Raw genomic sequence first — 22,077 nt, forward strand, 5'->3', positions numbered from 1 at the left:
CACCCTGCAAAGACTCCATTGTGAATGAAGGTCTTAGGAACCTCAAGTTCATAGAAAGAGTGATGACTTTGTTACTGAGGGTCTAAAATTTCTCATGGTGTAAAAACCCTAAAGTTTGTATTTTAATACCAAAGTAATGACTTAGATGACCCCCGTGGAGAAAAGGTGGCTAGACTACAGACCCGAGATCAAAGTGAAGAGAGGAAAACTCTTAGTCGCTTAGATCTGTGGCAGCAGGAACCACCAGCAGGCTGAGGCTCGGGCAGACGCTTCTCCCAGCGGGCACACAGCTGATCAAACAACCTGTGATGCCCCCTAAGTCCGGCTCTGGATCGTCCAGACCCACTGCAGGTGTTGGGGTTCTGTGTGTGTGAAACCACCCAGCAGTCTCCCCTCTGCCTGATTCGTGAAAACTTCAGTCTCAGAGGTCTTCCCTTTTTCCAACAACTGAAAATGTCATTCCAAGTTTTGCTATCTAAATAACAAATATCATTACTGTCTAAATTAGAAATTTTCTACATGTCATTGGTATTCCCCCACTGTCTTTAACATTTTAAGATATCAATCTATAGTATACTCATAAAATGAGCATGTTATATTTGTTATTATTTGTGAAAATACAGACAACTGTACTCGAACAATAAAAAAAGAATCATTTCCAAGTTTTGTACAAAGATTTGATGAAAATCTATGTAGCTTCTTTTGACACTAACAGTGATAATTTCTGATTTGTTTATAGTAGGAGGGCAACTCCCTAGAGAGACTGCTCACTCAGTCAAAAAGCTGGGGGCAAATAGATGTGTCCACTCTTAGGACAAAAATCAAAGACTCAGAGCCAGAGGACTAAAGGGAGACGTAAGAATTAGATACATTTAATCTAGAAAAAATGGAGAAGTAAAAGTATACACACAAAAGACATTTCTAAAATCTAGAATGTTTGTTTTTTGCAAGAAGATGTTAAGATAGAAACTTTAAAGCATTGGACAAATTAAATTGCTTTGATATATTTCCCCTCATGTGTAAAATTGTCTCTACAATTTAGACAATACTATTTTTGAAATAGTATCTTAGAAACAATTTGGCTACTGTAGATGTGAACTGTTAACTCCCATTATATTATTTACATTATCAATCTTCTTGACCCAAAATTTTAAAACAACTATATTTCAGATTTTTAAAAACATCATTTTCTTATATTTATGTCTCCTATAAATAAAAATACCAATTTTATATTCTTGAAGTATGCACATAACCACCTCAGTAAAAAAAGGGCAATCTTTTTCTTTTATAATGAATGCCCCAACAAGATGATATTTCAATATGACTACTAAAGAATAGATTAATTTAATTTCAGTAATCATTAGGTGTGCAAACTACCTTTGTTTTAAGAAATTATAGTAACCAATGTTTGCATATAACCTTTCCAAGATCATTCATATATACAAATTTTATAATCACATGTGTAAAATCTCCCCAAGTTCTAGATACATGTTCAGATTTTTATAATTTATGCTGGTAAATAAATGGTTTGTCTAATTCTGTTAAAATGTTCTTTTTACATTGTATTGATTTTCAAGTGGAAAGATGATTACTCTTTTGTTTCCCACAAAAATGATAAACTCTGAATCTTTTCTATATACAGTATTCTCCTATGGCAACAAGTCTCAAGAAAGAAAGAAAGAAAGAAAGAAAGAAAGAAAGAAAGAAAGAAAGAAACCCCAAGACAATTGAAGCATATTAACTCAATTGATCTATCTCCATATGAAATTAGTTTCTCCTATTCCCGCAAGATAATTCCAAGTCATGAACTAATTAATTTTTTAAAATTAAATACACTAGTTACCTATGTAAAGATATTCCCTTCTCTCCATTACACAAATGATCATAGATGACTGGTCTTTACGTGTTATTATTCCAACACCACAGTTCATAATCCCATGTTCTGAAGGTTAGAAGAAAAGGTGGTGAATATCCCTAAGTAAGATATATTTGAATATATGAACTCATTTTGTCTCCATCTCATACATTAAAAAGAGAAAGAACCCATAATAAAATTACACAAATGATAAGCTATTTGCACCTTTAAATATTTTGAAATATTTGAGTGTAGATGAATCAGAAAGATGACTTTCACGCTCTAAGTTGTTACACAACACACTACAGTCGTGTGCTACTCACTAAAAAGAAAATCCACTTCAAAGATAAAGTCAGGTTCCAAGGATGAATATAGATAAAATCATTATAAAATTTCCAATGTTTTATTTTTCCCCTCAAACTCATCTCCCCTTCTTCTCGCCCCTCTTCACCAGGTGACCACATCCAACCCCTCTACATTCCCTTAAACTCTCCAGAAGGATTGCCCCTCACTTTCCTAAACAGCACAATTTTCAGTGAAGTGAAGGTAACAGGAATTAGTAGCTGTCATCTTAGAAAGAGACATGTCACGGTATTCTCGGTATTAGTCCGAGAGCTGCAACACAGACAAGACAAAGAGAAATAGCCACAGAAAAATACGATTGACAACCACATGGTGTACAAAAAATACTGACAAACGACACTGTTATCTCCGTGTGAAATCTTTCATTTTCATTTAGACTTTAAAATGACTCTATAATCTGTTGCAAACTAAAATGTCATCAAAATTGTACTGTAGAAATGCCTTTGATAGTTTTGGTATGGTTAAGGAGGGTAAAAGAATGAAGCAAACTGGAGGGCAATGCTGCATAAAATTGCTACTATATATTCTTTTCAAGCAGAGCCAGATCTATATATGGAACACAAGGTATTTCAAAATGAATGCTATTTCCTGTCTTTATAATTTTGCACAATTAAAATGAATATTAGAATATTTTAAAATCCCCAAACTACCACATATGCATACCAAAATGTTATACGTGTATATATATAGATATATATATATATAATATTAATGACAATAATATTAACTTATTTTAAAACATTATAGAGACTATATCCCCACCCCCCATTTCTAACAGTAAGAAAATAATCAACCTGCATGAACTGGAATCAGATTCATTTTCTTCTTCACTAGTGCCATCCTCCACTTCTGGTCTATCCAGCCAGTGTGCACCGCCACAATCTTCTGCTGTAAACTCAAATGCAGGGACTTCGGAGGTGGATGCCATTGGCCAAGAAGGTGAACTCTGAAAATCCAGTTGGCTGGACCTTCGGTAACCAATTGAAGCCAAAGGCAACTGCAGGCTACATGGATCTAAAAACTTTCTCCCACCGTTTGCTCCAGTCTGTCCTCGATTCCAAAATTCTCCCTGCTGGCTGTCAACTGCGGAATTAGGAGATGATGCTTGATGGCCAAACCACCTCCATCTGATTTTCAAAATCTGCTTCACATCAAACTCTTTGCGAGAACCAGACATCCTCAGAGAAACCAAGTGATCGTCTAGGCAACGGGCAAAAAGCACTGCACAGAGATTTGTGCATCCAACCTAGACAAGAAAAGTATATGCCCTGCTGTACACAATAAACAGATTGCAAGGAAAATAAATCACATTCACATATATCTCTGCATTCACTTTTATACCATTATATCAGATTATAAAGAACAAAGGATAATGAATAAAGATGCAACACGGTGGAACATTCCGTTCAATCAGAGCAAACTCTCACCCACCTATCCTGAAGCAGCTAGACCACTTTCCCCTGCTCTCCTTTCCCATCCTGACCATTAGCTCTCACAAACACTGACAGCATTCATTAAAGTCCTTTCAAATGCAGAACACTACCCCCTTTCCTTAAACCACAAATGACAGAGACAGAAAGCACGATCCTCTCCCAGTATCTGTCTCTGCTGCTCAGTGTATTAACTCTTTTATTGCTGAAACAAGACATTTGTTCCTGAGCATTTTTCTTTGTACTTAAAAATCACTGTAAAACTAAAGGGTTTCTATTTTTATACTACATTCCCAAAAGAGATGTCACAAAAAAACAATGTTTTTTAATAAGCATTTTTTAATTAGATGGATTATAGTGATTTTTCACGCAGTGCTCTTTGAATTGGAGGAGGTGAGGAGGGAGGAAGAGAACAAAGGTGAGGCCCCAGTTGGTCGCTTCCCACCTCTGTCTTCTCACTTCAGGAAAGGAATGCATTGAATTAATACAGTATGATCCTGAGTAAGATGTTATTTGAGCAAAGAATAAGGAGAAGAAAAAAGTTAAAAACTACAAAGGATCAAAATATGGCAGTAGTTATTCTTCAGCTAAATAACAAGTCCAATACTGCTCTGAAATTAGAACTGGGCTATGATTTGGTATAATATTCAAAGTTCTATGATCATTACAATAACTTAAATATAAAAACATTTTTCAGAGTGCTCAATATCTAATACTATATCAAATATTTCATTCAAAAGGCAATGCCTTTTATCAACTGACCAAGAAAATAAAAATCTGCTTTGGAGGTTTAAAATACACCATGAGGCGTGTATCTATATATCTTAATGTCATACACCTCTTTAGGAGAATAAAAATTATTCAGAGAAAGAAAAGCCATGTATGATTATATGCTAAATACTGTAGAACAAACAATAAATACTACAAGAAAGAGGAAGGAGATATCAGGATGGTATGGTATGGAATCGGCCAGTTCCATTAGAGAGAAGGCTTCCAAGAGTAGGAAGAAGTTGAATAGACAGAAGGATGATCAAATTTTTATAGGAGGAAAGACACTTAAAAAAAGTATGCAGTGAGTACAGCGACAAAGAAAGAAGGAAATATTCTTTTAATAGGCCAGCCAGACATATCAAATTAATTTTAAGGAGTAGTAAGAGATAAAGTGGGATGAATATGGTGTGATAAAATGCCTTGAGCACACAGTAAAGATGTAAAGACTAGCAGGCAATATTGAGTACACTATTGAACAGGGCAGTGCTGTAGGAAATTAATTTAGCAGTGGAATGCAAGATGCACTAGAAAGTGAAATGACACTTTCTTCTCCTCTCACCTCTGCAAGATTCCTCATCAACACCCTTCTAACTTCACTCTAACTATCCAACTTTGTTTTCCAACACAGACATAACCATTTCATCAGTCAAGACGGTGTCTACACTGTGTTGCTCTCTCTTTTATATGCTGTTTGTGTTCCAGTTTCTGTGGGTTTAAAATCCTGCTCATCCTTCAAGGTTTAGCATAGGCACTACCAGCCTTAGAAAGGCTTCGGTTACTCTAACCCTGTGGCTCTCAACAAGGACAGCACCAACACCAACACCACTCCCCCACCACATCCCCAAAAGGGTGCTGGGGTTCCGGAGGAATGTTGTTTGTTGGAATGGCCAAAGAGTGCTATAGGCATTGAGTGGGCAGGGGCCAGGGACGGTCGGTAAACATCTTGCAGTGCGTGGTATATACCCACAAAATAAAGAATTGCCACTGCAGCAGTCCACCATGATCTTGCCATCACTGTCTTCCTTCAAATGACTATTTATCAAGCATTTATTTGTACTGGCACCACAAGAAATAGAAAAATGAATAACAAATCTTTTTTTAATGTTTTTATTTATTTATTTTTAGAGGGGAAGGGAAGGAGAGAGGGAGAGAAATAACAATGTATGGTTGCCTCTGGTGTGTCCCCTGCTGGGAACTGGCCTGCAACCCAGGCATGTGCCCTGACTGGGAGTCGAACCGCGATCGTCTGGTTCGCAGGCCCGTGCTCAATCCACTGAGCTACACCAGCCAGGGCAACAAATATTTTTAAAAGAGGTTTTAAACAGACTCTGGCATAGGAAAGGATAATTAAATGAACACTACAAATGAAGACTGCCTTTTGATAAATTTAATTTTATGTAATTTTTAATTGGATTCAATCTATCAGTGTAAGAGCATTTATCAGAGATTCTACTCACAATGTACTAGCTCCAATACTTAGAATACCTAGAATACCTTGACTGACTGTTGAAGCCTGAACTCAAGAGTGGAACTTCATTAAAGGCTATTGAGATGTCAGACATTTCTCAATACAATGCAGAGAAGAAGTCCAAAAACTTAAGGAGATAGGAATGTTAAAATATTAAACCATGTCCCCACTCCCAAGAGATCCCAAAGACCCTTTCCACCAAGACATGAAGATATACATTAAACACAGATCTCTTTAAGATAGTAGCTGCTCTGAATGGTCTAGAGATGCAGCTGGGAGATTATCCATTACAATAGGTGTCCTCATTTCACAGGGATCTCAACCCGGATCTCAGGTTGACAAAGGCCAAGTCGCAGCATTTAACTGCCACTGTCAATATGTATATATACATTTCCAAACTTTTGTATCAGTAAACTCTTACTGCATGCTTTTTTTTTTTTTTACTGAGACCTTTACTTTGTCAGTCCTCTTCCACTCATTCTCCCTGGTAATCAGTGCTGACGGGCTGGTCTTTCACATCTTTCTTCATGTTTATAGAATCGTCTAGCAACTTCCATACACATATATAGGAGTTCTGTTATTAATGAAAGAGACAATATATTGCATACATCTTTTTTGCATCTTGCTTTTCTCAATTATATATATATATATACATAAATGAACTAATAATGATCTTTTAACATGTGCATAATATTTCATAATTATAAAGTATAATTTATTAAACTATCTCCTTGCTAATGCGCATTTGAGTTGGTTTCAGGTTTTTGTTTTATGTTATTGAAATAATGTTGAAATAAAAATACAAGTGAGGCTTTTATGTCTATGGAACTTACTCCCAGGAATGAAATTGCTGGGTTGAAGGTATGCATATTTTATATTTAAATACATAATTTATTTTCCTAAAATTCACATTTCCAAAACTAGAAAGAACATATCCTTCTAATCTATTTTCTTAGACCCACAGTCAACACGAGTATTATAATTACTTTAACTCCAGATGACTACTGGGCTTGAGCATATTTTTACAGGCTTATTGGCCATTTTGACTCTCCGTTTTCTGAACTGTGTATTTACATTCTTAGACCTTCTTCCTCTAGGGCTGTTTGTCCTCCCCTTATCACTATGTGGAAGCTCTTTCTACGTTACAGAGATCATCTCTATGTACTTGTTTTGCAAATAATTTTTTCTAATCTATTTTCCAAATGGATAGCAACTAGTGCCTACATCTTTAAAAATATTTTAAAATTGAGGTTTAACATTCAACAGAAAAATGTACAAATCACAGTGGGAAAGCTCAATGAATTTTCCCAATAGGAACTGCGTTGAGGCTAAGAAAGGCACTCAAATGGCCTTCATCATGCTTTACCTCCAAAGGTAGCCACCATCTTTTGCATAAATTCATTTTACTTGCTTTTGAACTTCATATAAATGTACTTTTTAGCCATTGTTTTGAAATTAGTCTGTGTTGTTGTCCGTAGCAGCTGATAGTTGGTTTTTATGGCTATATAGTATTCAACTGTATAAATATATGACCAGCAAAATCTGTTCTATTGCTGATAGACATTTGAGTTGTTTCTAGTTTTGGACTTCTGCAAGTAAATCTATGAAGATTCTTGTATTTGTTTTCCAGTATACACGTACACATGAACAGAAACAAAACTGTTAGATCATAAGGTATGCATATATTCATCTTTCATCACTCTCACACATTTATACTTCCACCAGCTGCATATGAGAATTCTAGTTATTCTACATGCAGCCAACACTAAGTATTGTCAGATAACCTTAGTCTATAGGTTTACATAATGGAATGGCTGATTCTACTGTGGAACAATGTTTTTATTTAATGTTTATATACCTTTAAGAATCTAATGAAAGCTGTAGATGTAAGTTTGTGAATTTAAAATATGACACTACTGCCCTGGCTGGTGTATTGAGTGCTGACTTGCAAACCAAAAGGTCACGGGTTCAATTCCCAGTCAGGGCACATGCCTGGGTTGTGGGCAATGTCCCCAGTAGGGGGTGCAGCAGAGGCAACCACACATTGATGTTTCTCTCCCTCTCTTTCTCCCTCCCTTCCCTTCTCTCTAAAAATGAATAAATAAAATCTTTAAAACAAAGATGACACTACTACATAGCAACACGGAAATGTCATTAAGGTAGACGCAGATGAGCTCACTTCAACAGTGTGGCTTCACTCAGTCTCAGCCATTCAGTAACTGGTTTATATGGATGAACATTTCTATACAAACCTCTCTTCACCTAGAGTTTTAAAGACAGCAGTATTTGTTTTGTGAGTAATTAATTTTAATGAGTCTGTTCCTATAGTTTTAGGAATGTAATATATATGTCACATAAACACATCAAGAATTAATTTCACTGTACTAGCCCAGCAGTACTTCACACCTCAAGTTTTCCCTCAACTATAACAAGAATGAGTGACAACACATTAGAAAAGTCCTAAAATTTGGTACTCCTGGGATACTTTAAAAAATTTGTCAAATTAAGTCTTTTATCAGACTATCTCATTTTAAAAAATTGAAAAATAATATAATTCCCCTAAAATTTAAATTCCACTAACATTTTTAAAATGTATGATGGCAGAAAATGTCAGTTCATTTACCCAGGTAAAATGAGATTTGACATTTAATTTTAATACCAGAGATATACCACATATTCTGTACCTCTTCTCCAAATTCATAAAAAGTAAACATTATAAATGCAAAAAAAATCCAGGATTTATGTTAATTCAGTAACTATTTGTGCTTTATGCAGGAAGAACTCAAAGGTGAGAAAATAGACAGTAAAACCCATCAGGGCAGAGACCACTATATCTCTAACAACATGAATGGTGTGTGGCATTCCAGTAGTTACTGAATTTAACTCAGAGAATAAATGAATAAATTAATGGCACAGATGTTGATTTGGGAGATCTGAAAACCTAGCATAAGAGTGTCTTGGATAATATCCTCACTGAATTATCAAGGAGAAAGTATGTCCTTTATTTGAGAGAGGATGAGGTTCTTGATTTGAGGATTTAGAGGTATGGTGCAAAATAAATTAACTTGGCAACAGCGAAGAATGGATTTGTGAGGGAAGATAACACCAGCAGGGAAACCAGTTAGAAAACTCTTCAAGGTGACGGATATAGTTTAACCTTGGCTGAGGCAACAAGATCCGACAACAGAATGGATGTTAGAAGATGCCGTAGGGACACACGTTATGGAATATGCTGTAGTGGCAAACAGAAAGACTCAGAGTTGACAGCATTCCAAACCTGGTGACCAGAAGAAGAACGGTAACACTGGCAATAAACAGGAAAGTAGGAAGGGCACAGTTTCAGGAGGACTGAGTTCAGCTTTAGACAAATTTGGTTTTAATTATGTTTCTAGCAACCAAATAGAGAAACAGGGGTCTAGAACCCTACCTAGCTTAATGTTAAAATCAATCATTTAAGGAATCAGAAATTTAAAGCATGGATAAATGAATCCTGGATTCTTAACATTTGTTATTTTTTATCTTTACATTCACTCCCTAATAGGTATCACAAACATACTGCATTGGAATTTCTGTATAGTGAAAAAAAGTTAGAATGTACTCTGAAATCTGATATTAAATCACTTTGTTAAAAATCACTGAGAAATATTTCTGATTTAATTAGTAAACAAAAATTTAAAATGAGTATTGAATTTAAACTCATCTGTAACAAGCTAAGAGATTTAGCTTGTAAGCTACACGGCAGATTTAAGAAATCAGCAGTCGAAAACTCTGATACACAATGAAAATTGAAGTACAGTTTCATGGTAAAAGCCACTGATACAGAGATTCTATTTCTTTGTGTACCCTAAAAGAACTGTGATATATACTTAAATAAGATCAAGGTGAAAAAAGTAAGTGGGGTAGATGTCATGGTAATTTTTAAAGTACACTGTGTCTCCCTGCTATATGAGCAGGCAGTATCCCACACCACTTGCTCAGATAACTCAATATTCTCATTTGAATTGCTTAACATCTGTCTTCTCCCACAGACTAGAAACTCCATGCAGGTTACTGAATGGACTACGGCTTCCAAGGCCCTTAGAATACAGGAACCGATATTCAATTTTAAAGTCGCAATACAGCATGGTGAAGATATACAGGTGCGTGAATAGGATATTAAGATAGCTGCAGAGATCAAAGACAAATTTGCAGTCAAGTTGGAACTCTGAGTGTGGTAAAAGCCCACTTGCCAGATGAAACCTATAGTTGGCTCATTAAATGAAAAAGTCAGTACAGGTATCCCCCACTTTTTAAAAGTTCACTTCATGCCATTTTCACTTTTATGAGAAACAGTAGCACCTATTTTTGCTAACTGAAAGAGATCGTAAGAGGATTTTTGCTTTCACAAAGAAAGGCAAAAAGCAAAAGTAGTGGTCAGCATGCATTTGGCTGCAAGCTGTTATACAAGCAGCGGCACCCCCAGCAGGCAGAGCGGCGCCAAGCTCCTGCCCTGGGAACTACACTGGGCATCAGCCTGCCAGAGCTTGAACTGTGTCTGTGAGCAATTGTGCTTCATCTCAGTTTATTTTGTGCATTTCCGCTCCCACGCTCCGTTAGTGTTATTTTAGGTTTTATGTATTATTTGGTATGATTTGGTAAGTTATTTTTGGGTCTGAAAACACCAAAAAAATGTCCTATACAAACGAGTGGTAATTGCTTCTTTGCAATTACCACTGCCGTACACCAGTGACTGTCAACCTCTTTCACCTCACGGCACACATCAGTTACCAAAATTCTGTGGCACACCAAAAAAATTNTCTCAGCATCAGCCTGCCAGAGCTTGAACTGTGTCTGTGAGCAATTGTGCTTCATCTCAGTTTATTTTGTGCATTTCCGCTCCCACGCTCCGTTAGTGTTATTTTAGGTTTTATGTATTATTTGGTATGATTTGGTAAGTTATTTTTGGGTCTGAGAACACCAAAAAAATGTCCTATACAAACGAGTGGTAATTGCTTCTTTGCAATTACCACTGCCGTACACCAGTGACTGTCAACCTCTTTCACCTCACAGCACACATCAGTTACTAAAATTCTGTGGCACACCAAAAAAATTTTTTTGTTTGCTGATCTGAAAAAAAAAGTATAGTTTTGATTCATTCACACCGGACAGTTATTGTTATGTGGCGTGTTGTCATTTTTTAAAAAATCTGACAGTCTAAGCGAAAAGGGGTCAGTGCCCCTGACTAAACAGTCAGGTATAGCATGTTTTAAAAATTCTTGTGGCACAGTGGTTGAAAATCGCTGCCTTACACCATTTCAGCTTCGAAAGGTTTCATAGGGTAGGCTCTACTTTTGGATTGTGGGGGAAATCTGTAACTGTAAAAATTATGTTGACATATTAAAGCTGTTATTTTAAACACATAAATGCACATTCATACACAAATTTTTTCATATAAAGTAAATGCTGTGTATTTGATATGGGCCTCCTACAGAGTTTGGGTCTTCTTTCTTGTACGAGCCATGCCCACAAATGAAGATCCATCATCTATGATTTCCACTTACGGTTTCTATAAATGGAGAAAAAAATGTAAAAGCACTTCTGAAAGAATATGAACCCATCAGACCAGCAGTCTGTCCACCATGAGATAAGAAGGTTGGGCCAGACGTAAATTAATCCACTACTTCTAGGAGAAAGTCTTACTACAAAAAAAGTCAGCTGAGGTAAGCAGCGTGCTTGGTGATGTAGCTGGTTTACATTTTGGCGTGAGCTCCCTGTTTCCTTGGAAACCACAAATACTCTAAAACCAGGTAGCTGGTTCATGGGCGCCCACTGTGACAGGCACTCCTTTAGACTTTGATGATTCCCCCACCCTCATCTCTTACAGTTATCCAACTTGATAGCAAATTTATGGTGAGATGTCCCAAAGCATTCAACTTAATTTTCAAACAAAGAATTCTCTTTTCTTTACACTCATTAATTAACATGTTTACTAATGTTAAAAACAGGTTTCTGAATAAACAAAACTAACTTCCTGTAAGTATCTAACTCAACAGGTAAGCACAGAAGTGCAGGTCTCTCAGGAGCCGCTTACTTAGCCACGCGCATCCAGCTGGCCCTTGGGATCAGGGTGTACATTTTACAGAGGAAAGAGAAGCATCAGGTTTAAGAGATGAGTCTGTTCAGTGGAGGGTGCTTCTGCTGTTATTTTTTCACATTATCACTTGTTAATGGTAGTCTAAGTGTTGTAGCAGAAAGAGACCAACAGCTAAATCACCTACCAGCTCACTGTATAATTTGGGCAAATCACTTTACTTTCTTGATCTTTAGCTTACTCTTCAGTAAAATGGGATTAAATAAGTAGCACGTGCAGGTATTGAGTTAAGATCTGGATTTGTGACAGCAGCTACTATTTCCTAAGTGCCCACTAAACATGCAAGACAATATGTGAAATACTTTGCATTTATCTGTCACAGAACCTCTGGCAAACAGGGTAACTCCCTTCCCTTCACTTCACTGAAGGGAAGTGAGGTTACATATATCCAGTGAGTAGCAGGGTTCATTTGGGACCAGAACTTACTCCAAAGACTATGTTCTTTCAGGTACGCCACACTGCTCCTTGCTTTCTTTTTTTAAAATAATTTTATTTATTTATTTTTTAGATTTTATTTATCTTTAGAAGGGAAGGGAAAGAGAGAGGGAGAGAAATATCAATGTATGGTTGCTTCTTGTGTGTCTCCTGCTGGGAACTGGCCCCTGCTGGGGACTGGCTTGCAACCCAGGCATGTGCCCTGACTGGGAATCGAACCGTGATCCTTTGGTTTGCAGGCCCATGCTCAATCCACTGAGCTACACCAGCCAGGGCTCCTTGCTTTCAAAATATTCTCATTTGCAACCCACAACTGCTTTGTGAGGTGACAGTGTATTTACCCTCATTGTCCAAATGAGGAAGCATGTTCAGAGTATAGTTGACTTGTATAAGGTTAGATATCTAGGACAGAATAGCAGGGCAGACTTAAATTCTTTACCAATAAGATCTGACCAAACTTAAAGCTAATAAGGCACTTAAAAAGAAAAAAATATAGTAAAGAATATATCACTTCTAATATAACAAAGACAGTTAAACTCATCATTATTAAATGTCGAAATGCTATTTACTCACCAAGCACAAGTGCCTCACAGGTTTCTTCCCACTTGGATCCCTCCCAATTTCCGTCACTATTTCCTTTGGGGAAAGTTATGGCCCACATTGATATTAAAAGAAAATTTTCAACTCCCTCAACTCAGCTAAATTGATATGACACGGACTTTTTTACCCCCAATCTCTCTTATAAAAGTTATCACATTTGATACGATGAGGACCACAGGATGATTATAACAAAATGTTTATTTTTTAAAGTAGCCCCTTGATTTGATGACGACAACTTAAACAAGAAAGATTTCCTTGCCACCCATACCTTAGATTTCGTGAATCAAGTACACATTTGCTGTGGCACGAGGATGAGAATTGTAAAGATTGTGGCAAACCCCGGCTAAATTTCCTGTTTGGCATCTGCTGAGACACCCAACTAACTGTCTTATGTGCCATAGAAAGTAATAGTGTGGGTAACCGTAATTTTGTCTTTTACCGACCTGAGCCAAATTCAGTAAGTGTTTGGCTCTAGATTTGCTTCTGTGCAGCTCTATGGTGATGGAGGGGGAAAAAGTAATCAATCAGGATTCTTAGACACAAATATAATCAAACAAAACTGCCTGGGTTCTCTGCATCCACAATAAGCCAATCACAGATCAGTTTGATTCTGCTGCAGGACCAATTAGATTTTATAAGCTGTATATTTACATTAGACAGAACTGCGTTAAGTTGGGTAAGGAAAGGGTAGTAAAGGGCAATGAGTAAGCAATAGGAGAAAAATGTGAAGCACTCTTTCTTAGCTGCTCAGAATTAGAAATAGTTAATCACTACAAATGTCAATTAAACCAGTTAACCATTAAAGAAAAGCCTGGTTTGCCCTAAAACTAGACCTAAAAACAAACCTAATATATCCACCAAGAGACTGTTCTATCCTTTAGCTCCAGCAAAATGCAAAATGAGGTATGTTAGTGAGTCAAATGGAGATCTGTGGAGGCCAGAACTTCTTAGTGTTTAATTGAACCTAAGGAGCCAGTTCAGGCTAGTCCTCCCGAACTCCCAATCTCCACTGGGGGTGGGAGTAATAGATTCAGGACAAGCTAATTCAGGCCCCTCCAAATGACCATGCTGAATATATCCAGCAATTCTAAACTCCTGTAGAGCTCAGAATTGAGTACTCCTTTTTCCTGCCTATTGTAGAATTATCTCCCCAAAGAAAGGCAAATATTAAGTGGAAACGAGCTAACCAGCCTCAAGTCGAAATCCCCTCTCATCCGCTCTCTACCTTGCAGTCAAAGCAACTTCCAGAGTGCAGTTCTTGGCCATATCAGTCTTACTTAAAAGTTACATTGGGGGGGGGGGAGGGCTGGGATGGGAGGAAAAGAAAATTGTACTTGAACAATTAAAATAAAAAATTTTCAAGAAAAAAAGTTAATTTTTTTTGTTCTCAATCACTGCAAGATACATAAAAGCCAAGAACTTTAGTATGGAATTCAGTGTTTTTAACAATCTAGTAGCCTTTGTCCACCTTTCCATCCTTACCTTCCTCCCAACCTCTCTTCCTGTTTTACACTTTTTCCATCATAAAGAGTTAAAACACACTACGTCAAAGGAAGCAAAAGGTATATTATCGAATACTTCCCAAATGAAAAGGACTATGGATAAAGGTCCTTTAGAAGATACTATGGATAACACAAGTATGAGTCGAGTTAAAAATCTTTTCCTTTTCTGCATTTGACCAACCTAGTTAACCGTAGTTAACCTTAGTTAACCTTCAGTTGGTTAACTAAGACTTTTAGCTCTGGTGGAAGGAGGTATGCTGCTTTCATTACCAGGCAACATTGTTCACAGTAAAAATGATTATTAAATTTGCCTCTAGACTCAGAGGAACTATAGATAAACTATAAATACCCGATAGGAAGCTAGTCTTGACTTTCCTAAGTGTGATGCTCTTGTAACTGGCCTATGTCTTTCAGGGACCCGGGAAGCTAAGTCTATGGAATTGTATAAGAGATACCGTCTTCCGTGGGACCTGAGATTTTCAAGGTGAAATTCTTTGTCTCTGGGCACTTGAGGGTCCATGTGAAAGGCTGTCTCCCAGATAGCTACACGGAGTGCTTCATGGATTGTTGTGAGGAGCACAACTGCTGATGAGGAGCCGGGATGCTGCCCTGCTGGTAAGCGGCAGGTCCTGCCTGATATTCTTCTGAGTGAACAAGCCGATGACAGTTTGGTGAGCCTGAATATTCAGTTGAACCTAAGGAGATCCGCTCGACTACACAGCAACAAGAGTGTAAGAATGGCTTGGGTCCTGGCTGGTGTGGTTCAGTGGTGGAGAGCCAGCCAGTGAATCAAAGGGTCTCTGGTTCAATTCCCAGTCTAGGGTGCATGCCCCGGTGGCAGGCCAGGTCCTCACTAGTGGGCATGGAAGAGACAACCACACATTGTTGTTTCTCTCCCTCTCTTTCTCCCTCCCTTCCCCTCTATCTAAAAATAAATAAATAAAATCTTTAAAAAAAAGACCAGCTTGGAATGGCAGTCCAGACACTCTAAAGTTTGAATCCAACTCTTCTCTTTTTTTTGTTTGCTCTTTTAAGTCTAACATATATGTTCCTGACAAATTCTTCCCCTGCCTTAACAATGGTGCAAGCAGTGTTGAGGAATCTGTGACAACCTGGGACTGACAACTGACCTGTCCTGCTGACCTTAATTGGACATGTACTGTGACTGACAAATAAACTTTTGTTGTTTTAAACCACTAAGGTGTGAAGGTCCTTTGTTACAACCACGTAATTTACCCTACCTGATATACTCAACAAACTCCTTTCTCATAAATGGAGTGAAGACATTGAATAGCTCTGACCCTCATTTATCTTCAGAATAGTAGTATTTTATATAGCACTACATCATTTATAGAATGCTTTCCTATAGAAGTGTCCCTCATTATCCAAACTCTCCAAATCCAAACGTAGGAATTGAATTGATTCAGATGCACTTTTTTACTAATCCCTCACTCTCTCAGTTCTCACTACTTGGTGGCTGAAACTCCGGAACCAAGGACATTGACCTCCAAACTCTTGTTATCTGCAATCAGGAAAATATTTAGACAGTAAAAGATTCTTTTTTAAAATTTTTATTTATTTATTTTTAGAGAGAGGGTTAGGGAGGGAGAAAGGGGGAGCATAACATTGATATGAGAGATAAACATCTATGGCCCTGCCCAGGGACTGAACCTGCAATCCAGACATTCGGCCTTTGGTTTTGCAGGGTGATGCCTAACCAAGCCACACTGGCCAGAACTAAAAGATTCTTGATACGTTATTTATTATTACCCTTAAAGCTGTTTCTTTCTTTTTTTTTAAATTTTATTTATTTTTAGAGGGAAGGGAAGGAGAGAGGGAGAGAAATATCAGTGTATGGTTGCCTCTGCCGGAAACACACAATGTACCGTGTGTCCCCTGCCAGGAACTGGCCTGCAACCCAGGTATGTGCCCTGACTGGGAATCGAACTGCGATCCTCTGGTTCGCAGGCCCGCGCTCAATCCACTGAGCTACACCAGCCAGGGCTTAAAGCTGTTTCTTTACTGCCCAATACCTATTCCTCTCTCAACATCTATTGCATGAAATGGGTGCTGTCATTATTCTAATCTTACAAATAAGACAACAGACTCAGACTGATTATAAACCTGCTGGAAACAACCTGGCACATCAGTGCTGGAATCCCAGATTTCTGGTTCCAAATTACTCTCCACTATCACCATGTTTTCTAAGACCTTTTACCACTACGAACTCTAGAGTTTGGTAGTAAATTAACAGTATCAACAATATTTGTGATGAAAAGAACATGTTAATCACATATTTATACCTGAGAATAACTGAAGTCATTCTTGAAGAAATTCTATTTGCCTAAACCTCATCTAATTCAAGACCTGGAAAACCCATGAAACACTGAATAGGAAAAAATCCTAGAGGTCATTTGATCCAACAGGCAACTTGCAGAACAATAACTATGAGAGAATTCAGGGGAAAAGTAGCCTTTACCTTTAATATATAGTATATTAAAATTCTGACTTTTACGTTAGCTTCACTGTGGTTCTTACCAAACTGGGTAACCTCAGACTCTTTGCTTTCCAATTCCCATCAGACCTCAGCTGCAGGAAATTCTCATGAAGCACCCCCTGAGGAGGCAATCCATCCATTTCTGTAAGTTCAGTAGTTCTCAATGTGTGTTCCGTAGTCAAATAAATTGGGAAAAGGTTACAAAATATATTCTGTTTTAAAAGAGTAAACTTGAACATTTGACAAGAAAGAGTATTAAGTATTGAAACTGGTTTAACCCAGCTATCACAAGCTTTTTTGAACTTAGAATCTTACTTTAAGTAATAAACTACTGATTTCTCATTTCTTAGGACACAGGTTGGAAAATACTGTCCTGGATCATTTTAAATGTTATGAATGGATCAAATTAAATCTTCAGAGAGCATATCTTTAGAGTTTTATTATTGCCCTTTATCAAAGAACTCTGTTGTCCAAAATTCATTATTTTCTCTAGGGATTTTTAAAAGATGTCAACTCCATCATACAATCTTATAATACGCACTTAGTATTACCTTTTCCCATTGACTTTATGTTCTTTTTTTTTTTTCCTGTTCTGCCTCACTTTCCTCATTTAGATTTGCTTCACCCTATGGTACCAAGTTGCTTCAAATCATTTTTGAAACTAACCACTGTATATATTAAGACCTACCTTCCTACAATTTCATATTGATTTCTACATACCTGCTGATTGCCCCAAAATATTGTGTTCCCTTTTGTGTAAAGGCATTCACATAGTTATAGCAAGCCAATAGAACATACATATTCACAATATAGTTAAATTCACAAAGGCTTAAAACCAGAAAAAGTCATTGCTTATTCAGTGGTCTAATAACTAAAAAGACTTATTAAACTGTTTTCTAAGCGGAGGGAGAATGAACATTTATGGGGTACCAGTCACTGCAAGGAACTTTACTAACATACGACAGTTTTCGTTTTTTTTATAAGTGCATTTGCATATACATAATCTCTGGAGGGCTACACAAAACAGTGGTCATATTGGCTGGCTGGGTGCACGGGTGGGAGAGGAGAGAAACTTTGTATATATTATCATGTTTGTACCCTTTGAATTTTGTGAATGTACCAACCGTTCAAATATATTTTTAAAAATCAAACAGAACAATAAAAAGATGGCAGTAATATTTTACTCTTTGATACAGCAAACTTCCTTCCTTAGCTTTTGATCCAGAAGTATGCAATGAAATGCTCAAAAGAAAAAGTTTCAACCAGGCATGCGAGGTTTTATGGAAATAAATTCCCTTTCTGATTCTCCACACTCCGGAATGAAGTGGTTACTTAAAAGCAGAACTTAGATTATGATAGTCTGCGGGTAATGGGGAAAAAATCTGAAATAAATCTGAAATGGTTTTCAGTTTGTTTATTAGCAGAACAGTACCGGGAAGGGCAAGATTCTGGAGAGCGGTCCGTGCCTCGGCAGGCTCGCCGACACCGCGTCCAGAACTTTGCACACAAGTCCAGGGCGGTCCAGACGCCGCTGCCGAGCTCTAAGGGCGGGGAGGCCCGGCCCGGGTTCGAGCCCCGGATGCAGTTTGGGGAACTGCCCGCCTGGCCCACCCCCTGGGGCAGAGCTGTCCCGGGGCCGCCCCCCTGAGGGCCCAGTAGGACTTGGCCGCCGAGGACCGTGAAGAGGGTCGCGTGGGCGGGGAGAGGGCCCGTAGCCCCGCTGCTCCGCCTGGGTTCCCTTCCCACACCAAAGAGGAAGTCGCACTTACCTCCTCGGGCTCCCTTGGTAGCTGGGGGTCACGGCGGGACGGGGTGGCCCGGCGCCAGGAGGAGGGCCGGCGGGGGACGGGGGTCGGTGGGTGGCGGCGAGGGATGCTCGGCCCCTCGGGCGCCCCCAACCCCTTCCTGGCAGCCTCACCCCCGGCGCCGGCCGGCTCCGGGCGGGCCACTCTCCCTCCGTCAAGCTGCCTCAAGACCAGCGACAAACTCTGAGGACAACCCGGAGGTGGACCGCGGGCTGGTGGGTAGGGGTCGGGGACAGCTCGCCCCTCGGTCCCGGCGCGGCGCGGGCGGCTGGCCCGCCCCGCCCCCTCACTCCAGGCCCCGCCCCCTCCTGGCGGGCCGCGTGCCCCGGAGACGGCCGCCACCTCTGGGTTGGCGGTTTCTCTTCCCCGCAGCTCAGTGCCCGCGGACCGCAGGGGCCTGGGGAAGGGAAGGGGAGGCGAGGGGATAGGGAGTACGCTGGCTGAGGTTTGGCAAGCTCCTGAGGGGGAGGTGGACGTCAGTCTGGGCGGAGCTCTGCGGGAGGGGGCGGGGCGCGGTGAACCTGACAAAGATTCCGGTTGTTCCCCGCCCCTTCAAACTGGGAACGGGGAATTCCTGGGGTTGGAAGTTTGGGAAAAGGTCCCTCTGCAGGGCTGGAAGACGATCAGACAGCGGGCCGTGGGTTTTGGTTCTTCAGTGAACAGGAATGTATTTTCCCAGAGCTCTGGGGAAACTCATTAAGACTTGCCTCTCTTACCCAGCCCCCTGCAACCCTTCCCCTTGCAAAAATCTGATTATAATTGTACTCCAGGTATGGGTTTGTGCCGCAGCAATCATGATCCCCAACTGTCCCCGTCATGACCGTTTTCCAGTGGCGGGATACTAGAATTCTACAAAAGTAGATTGCTTATTCACTCCTCTAGCCAACGTGTATTCAACTCCTACTATACAATACACTAAGTGCTGAGAATAACTCAGCACATAATTTACCCAGCGTCCATATGCTAAGCACAAATCCTAAGCACTTTGCATATGTTAACTCATAATCAGACTTGAGCAAAACAGCTATGGTTCCTTCCCCAAGGAAGCTCGTGGTGGACTGGGGAGGACAGGGATTTCCTTAGTGCGTCTCACAGTGATGTGTAGATAAAATGTCCACCTACTTTTGGTTCACCAAGTAATGCGCGTGTTCATTATGTACAGATTCAGTGTTTGCTACTCTGAGCTAGATGCATGCTTTTCGCAAGGGTTGAATGTGGTCATTCCCCGCCATCCACTAATGACATTTGCTCTGGACATTTTCAGTATGTCTTCATAATGAAAATCCAAGTAGGTGGTCCAGAAGACTCATGCATCAAGTCACTATCAGAATAACAGCCAAATTGTGGCAGCAACCTAAGGGGGTTGGGAGATCTACTTAGGGATCCGTTTTGTAGCCCCCTCCTTGGGAAAGTGGTTAGAAAAAGCAACATAATGTAAAACAATGAAGCATTGAAACAGACTGTTGGTTCAAAGGAAAGCGGAAGGGCACATTTAAAACTGTCACAATCAGGAAGGAGATCCATCACAAAATCTACCACTGAGAGCTCCATAAGAGTGCAGGACACACTCTCTCTCTGTCTCTCTCTGTCTCTCTCTTTCTTTCTATCAGAGCCGTGTGGGAAAGACTCCCCTTCTACCTTTGTAATCACCTGCATGCATAGATAAAAATGATTTGAGTAGCATAGTCTTCAATTTTTAAAAAAATAATTCAGTTATTCAGTTTTAGAGAGAGGGGAGGGGAGGGAGAAAGAAAGGGAAAGAAACACTGATGTGAGAGAGAAACATCAGTTGCCTCTCCTATGGGCCTGGACTGGGAGAAACAAGAAACCAAGGCAGGTGCCCTGACCAAGAATTGAACCAGCGAACTTTAGCCTTACAGGACTATGCCCAACCAACCAAGACACACCAGAGGGCAGTAGCATTGTCTTTAAGTACAAAAGATAGGTATCTAAATCCATAGCCTAAATTTTGGGAATTTGATACTATTTTGTAACCCTCATTTGCCTTTTCAGTATTAACATTTGTTTATGAACATTAACAGCAAAGGACATTCTTCTCATCATCCCCCCACCCCTCATTTGTTGTTCAGTTTTGGAGTGTTACTCGGTCATTTTCTTTGGGGCTCCTAGTGAGAAAGACTAGAAAATCATTACAATCAAATCAGATTACAATTGCGGTAACAAAAAAAAAGAATCATAATTTTAGAAGAAACAGGATTTTCCCTACAACCTTTCCTTTTTTTAATGTTAAATACATGGGTTGTGTTGTCCTAAAATCTATTTTCTTTGATTTACTAATGGGTATTTTCAGTTTATTTGCTCCACCCCGTAATGAAAGCAAATCAAATAAAACATAGCTTGTGACCCCGCCCCCTGCTGCTGGCCCCAGCTCCTACCTTGCTTGCTCTCAGGCTGTTCCCCACACTGGCTCCTTTCTCTTCTGCCAACACACCAAACGCTTGCCAGCCAAGCTTTTGCATGTATGTGCCTCTGTTTGGAAGGCTCCTAGCTGTCCACATGACTGTTTCCCTTTTCCTTCATGTCAGCTTGCCTGACTATCCTTGTAAGCCTGCAACTCCCCTTATTTCTCACACTTAGCACTACCTGACATACATCTATTTATGTGTCTAGTTCCACTGTAATATAAGCTCCATGAGAGCAGAAACTTGACAGTTTAGTTCACTGTTACATTTCCAGTGTCTGTGACTTACTCTGTCTGCCACATATTAGACACTCAACAAATATTTTTTGAATGGATGGATGAGTTCACAAAGGAAACATAGCTCGTATTTCTTTTTGTAGTGGCCAAAGTGCTTTTATACAATTTATCCTACACCTGAGTCTTATGACTTAGACATATGAATAAGATTTAAATCACATCCCATTTTTAAAATTAGAATTTGAAATGGTTATTTCTAATCTCTCATTCTGGAAATATATTGAAGAAGCATTCACAACGAAGAATTTATACTGAGATATTACAAACTGGCCTGGAAATAGATCCATTGAATAGGAGCGTAATGATGGATCAACACGTGCTGTGAAAGTCTTCATATTTTTCCCTGAGATGAAACATACAGCAGCAATCAGAAATGAAATAATGACCCTAAAATTTGATTATTGATAACTTCAAAGCTAGTGCTAATACCATGTCCTTTGTGAGTGCTCAAATAATTGTAATTGGTAATAATGATGCTGGTAAAGTTAACAATGTTTTCGTG

General features: G+C 39.2%; 1 protein-coding gene across 2 annotated transcripts in view; it reads right to left on the reverse strand.

The window, feature by feature from the left end:
* KLHL5 (kelch like family member 5) overlaps nt 1-19,278 on the reverse strand; it is a 68,302-nt gene extending 49,024 nt beyond the window's left edge. Inside the window, exons 1-2 of one of the 2 annotated variants that reach the window (XM_037064327.1) lie at nt 18,821-19,278; nt 3,013-3,464 (exon numbers count right to left, since the gene is read on the reverse strand). In XM_037064327.1, the coding sequence (XP_036920222.1) occupies nt 3,013-3,395 (383 nt within the window). In that variant the 5' untranslated portion in view covers nt 3,396-3,464; nt 18,821-19,278. The remainder of the gene's footprint in view (nt 1-3,012; nt 3,465-18,820) is intronic. The other variant, XM_037064328.1, reaches the window with a different exon arrangement.
* Between the last annotated feature and the right edge of the window lie 2,799 nt (nt 19,279-22,077).

This window comes from Sturnira hondurensis, unplaced genomic scaffold (genome assembly GCF_014824575.4).
Source record: "Sturnira hondurensis isolate 20B ecotype Veracruz unplaced genomic scaffold, ASM1482457v3 Scaffold0015056, whole genome shotgun sequence".
Lineage (NCBI taxonomy): Eukaryota > Metazoa > Chordata > Mammalia > Chiroptera > Phyllostomidae > Sturnira > Sturnira hondurensis.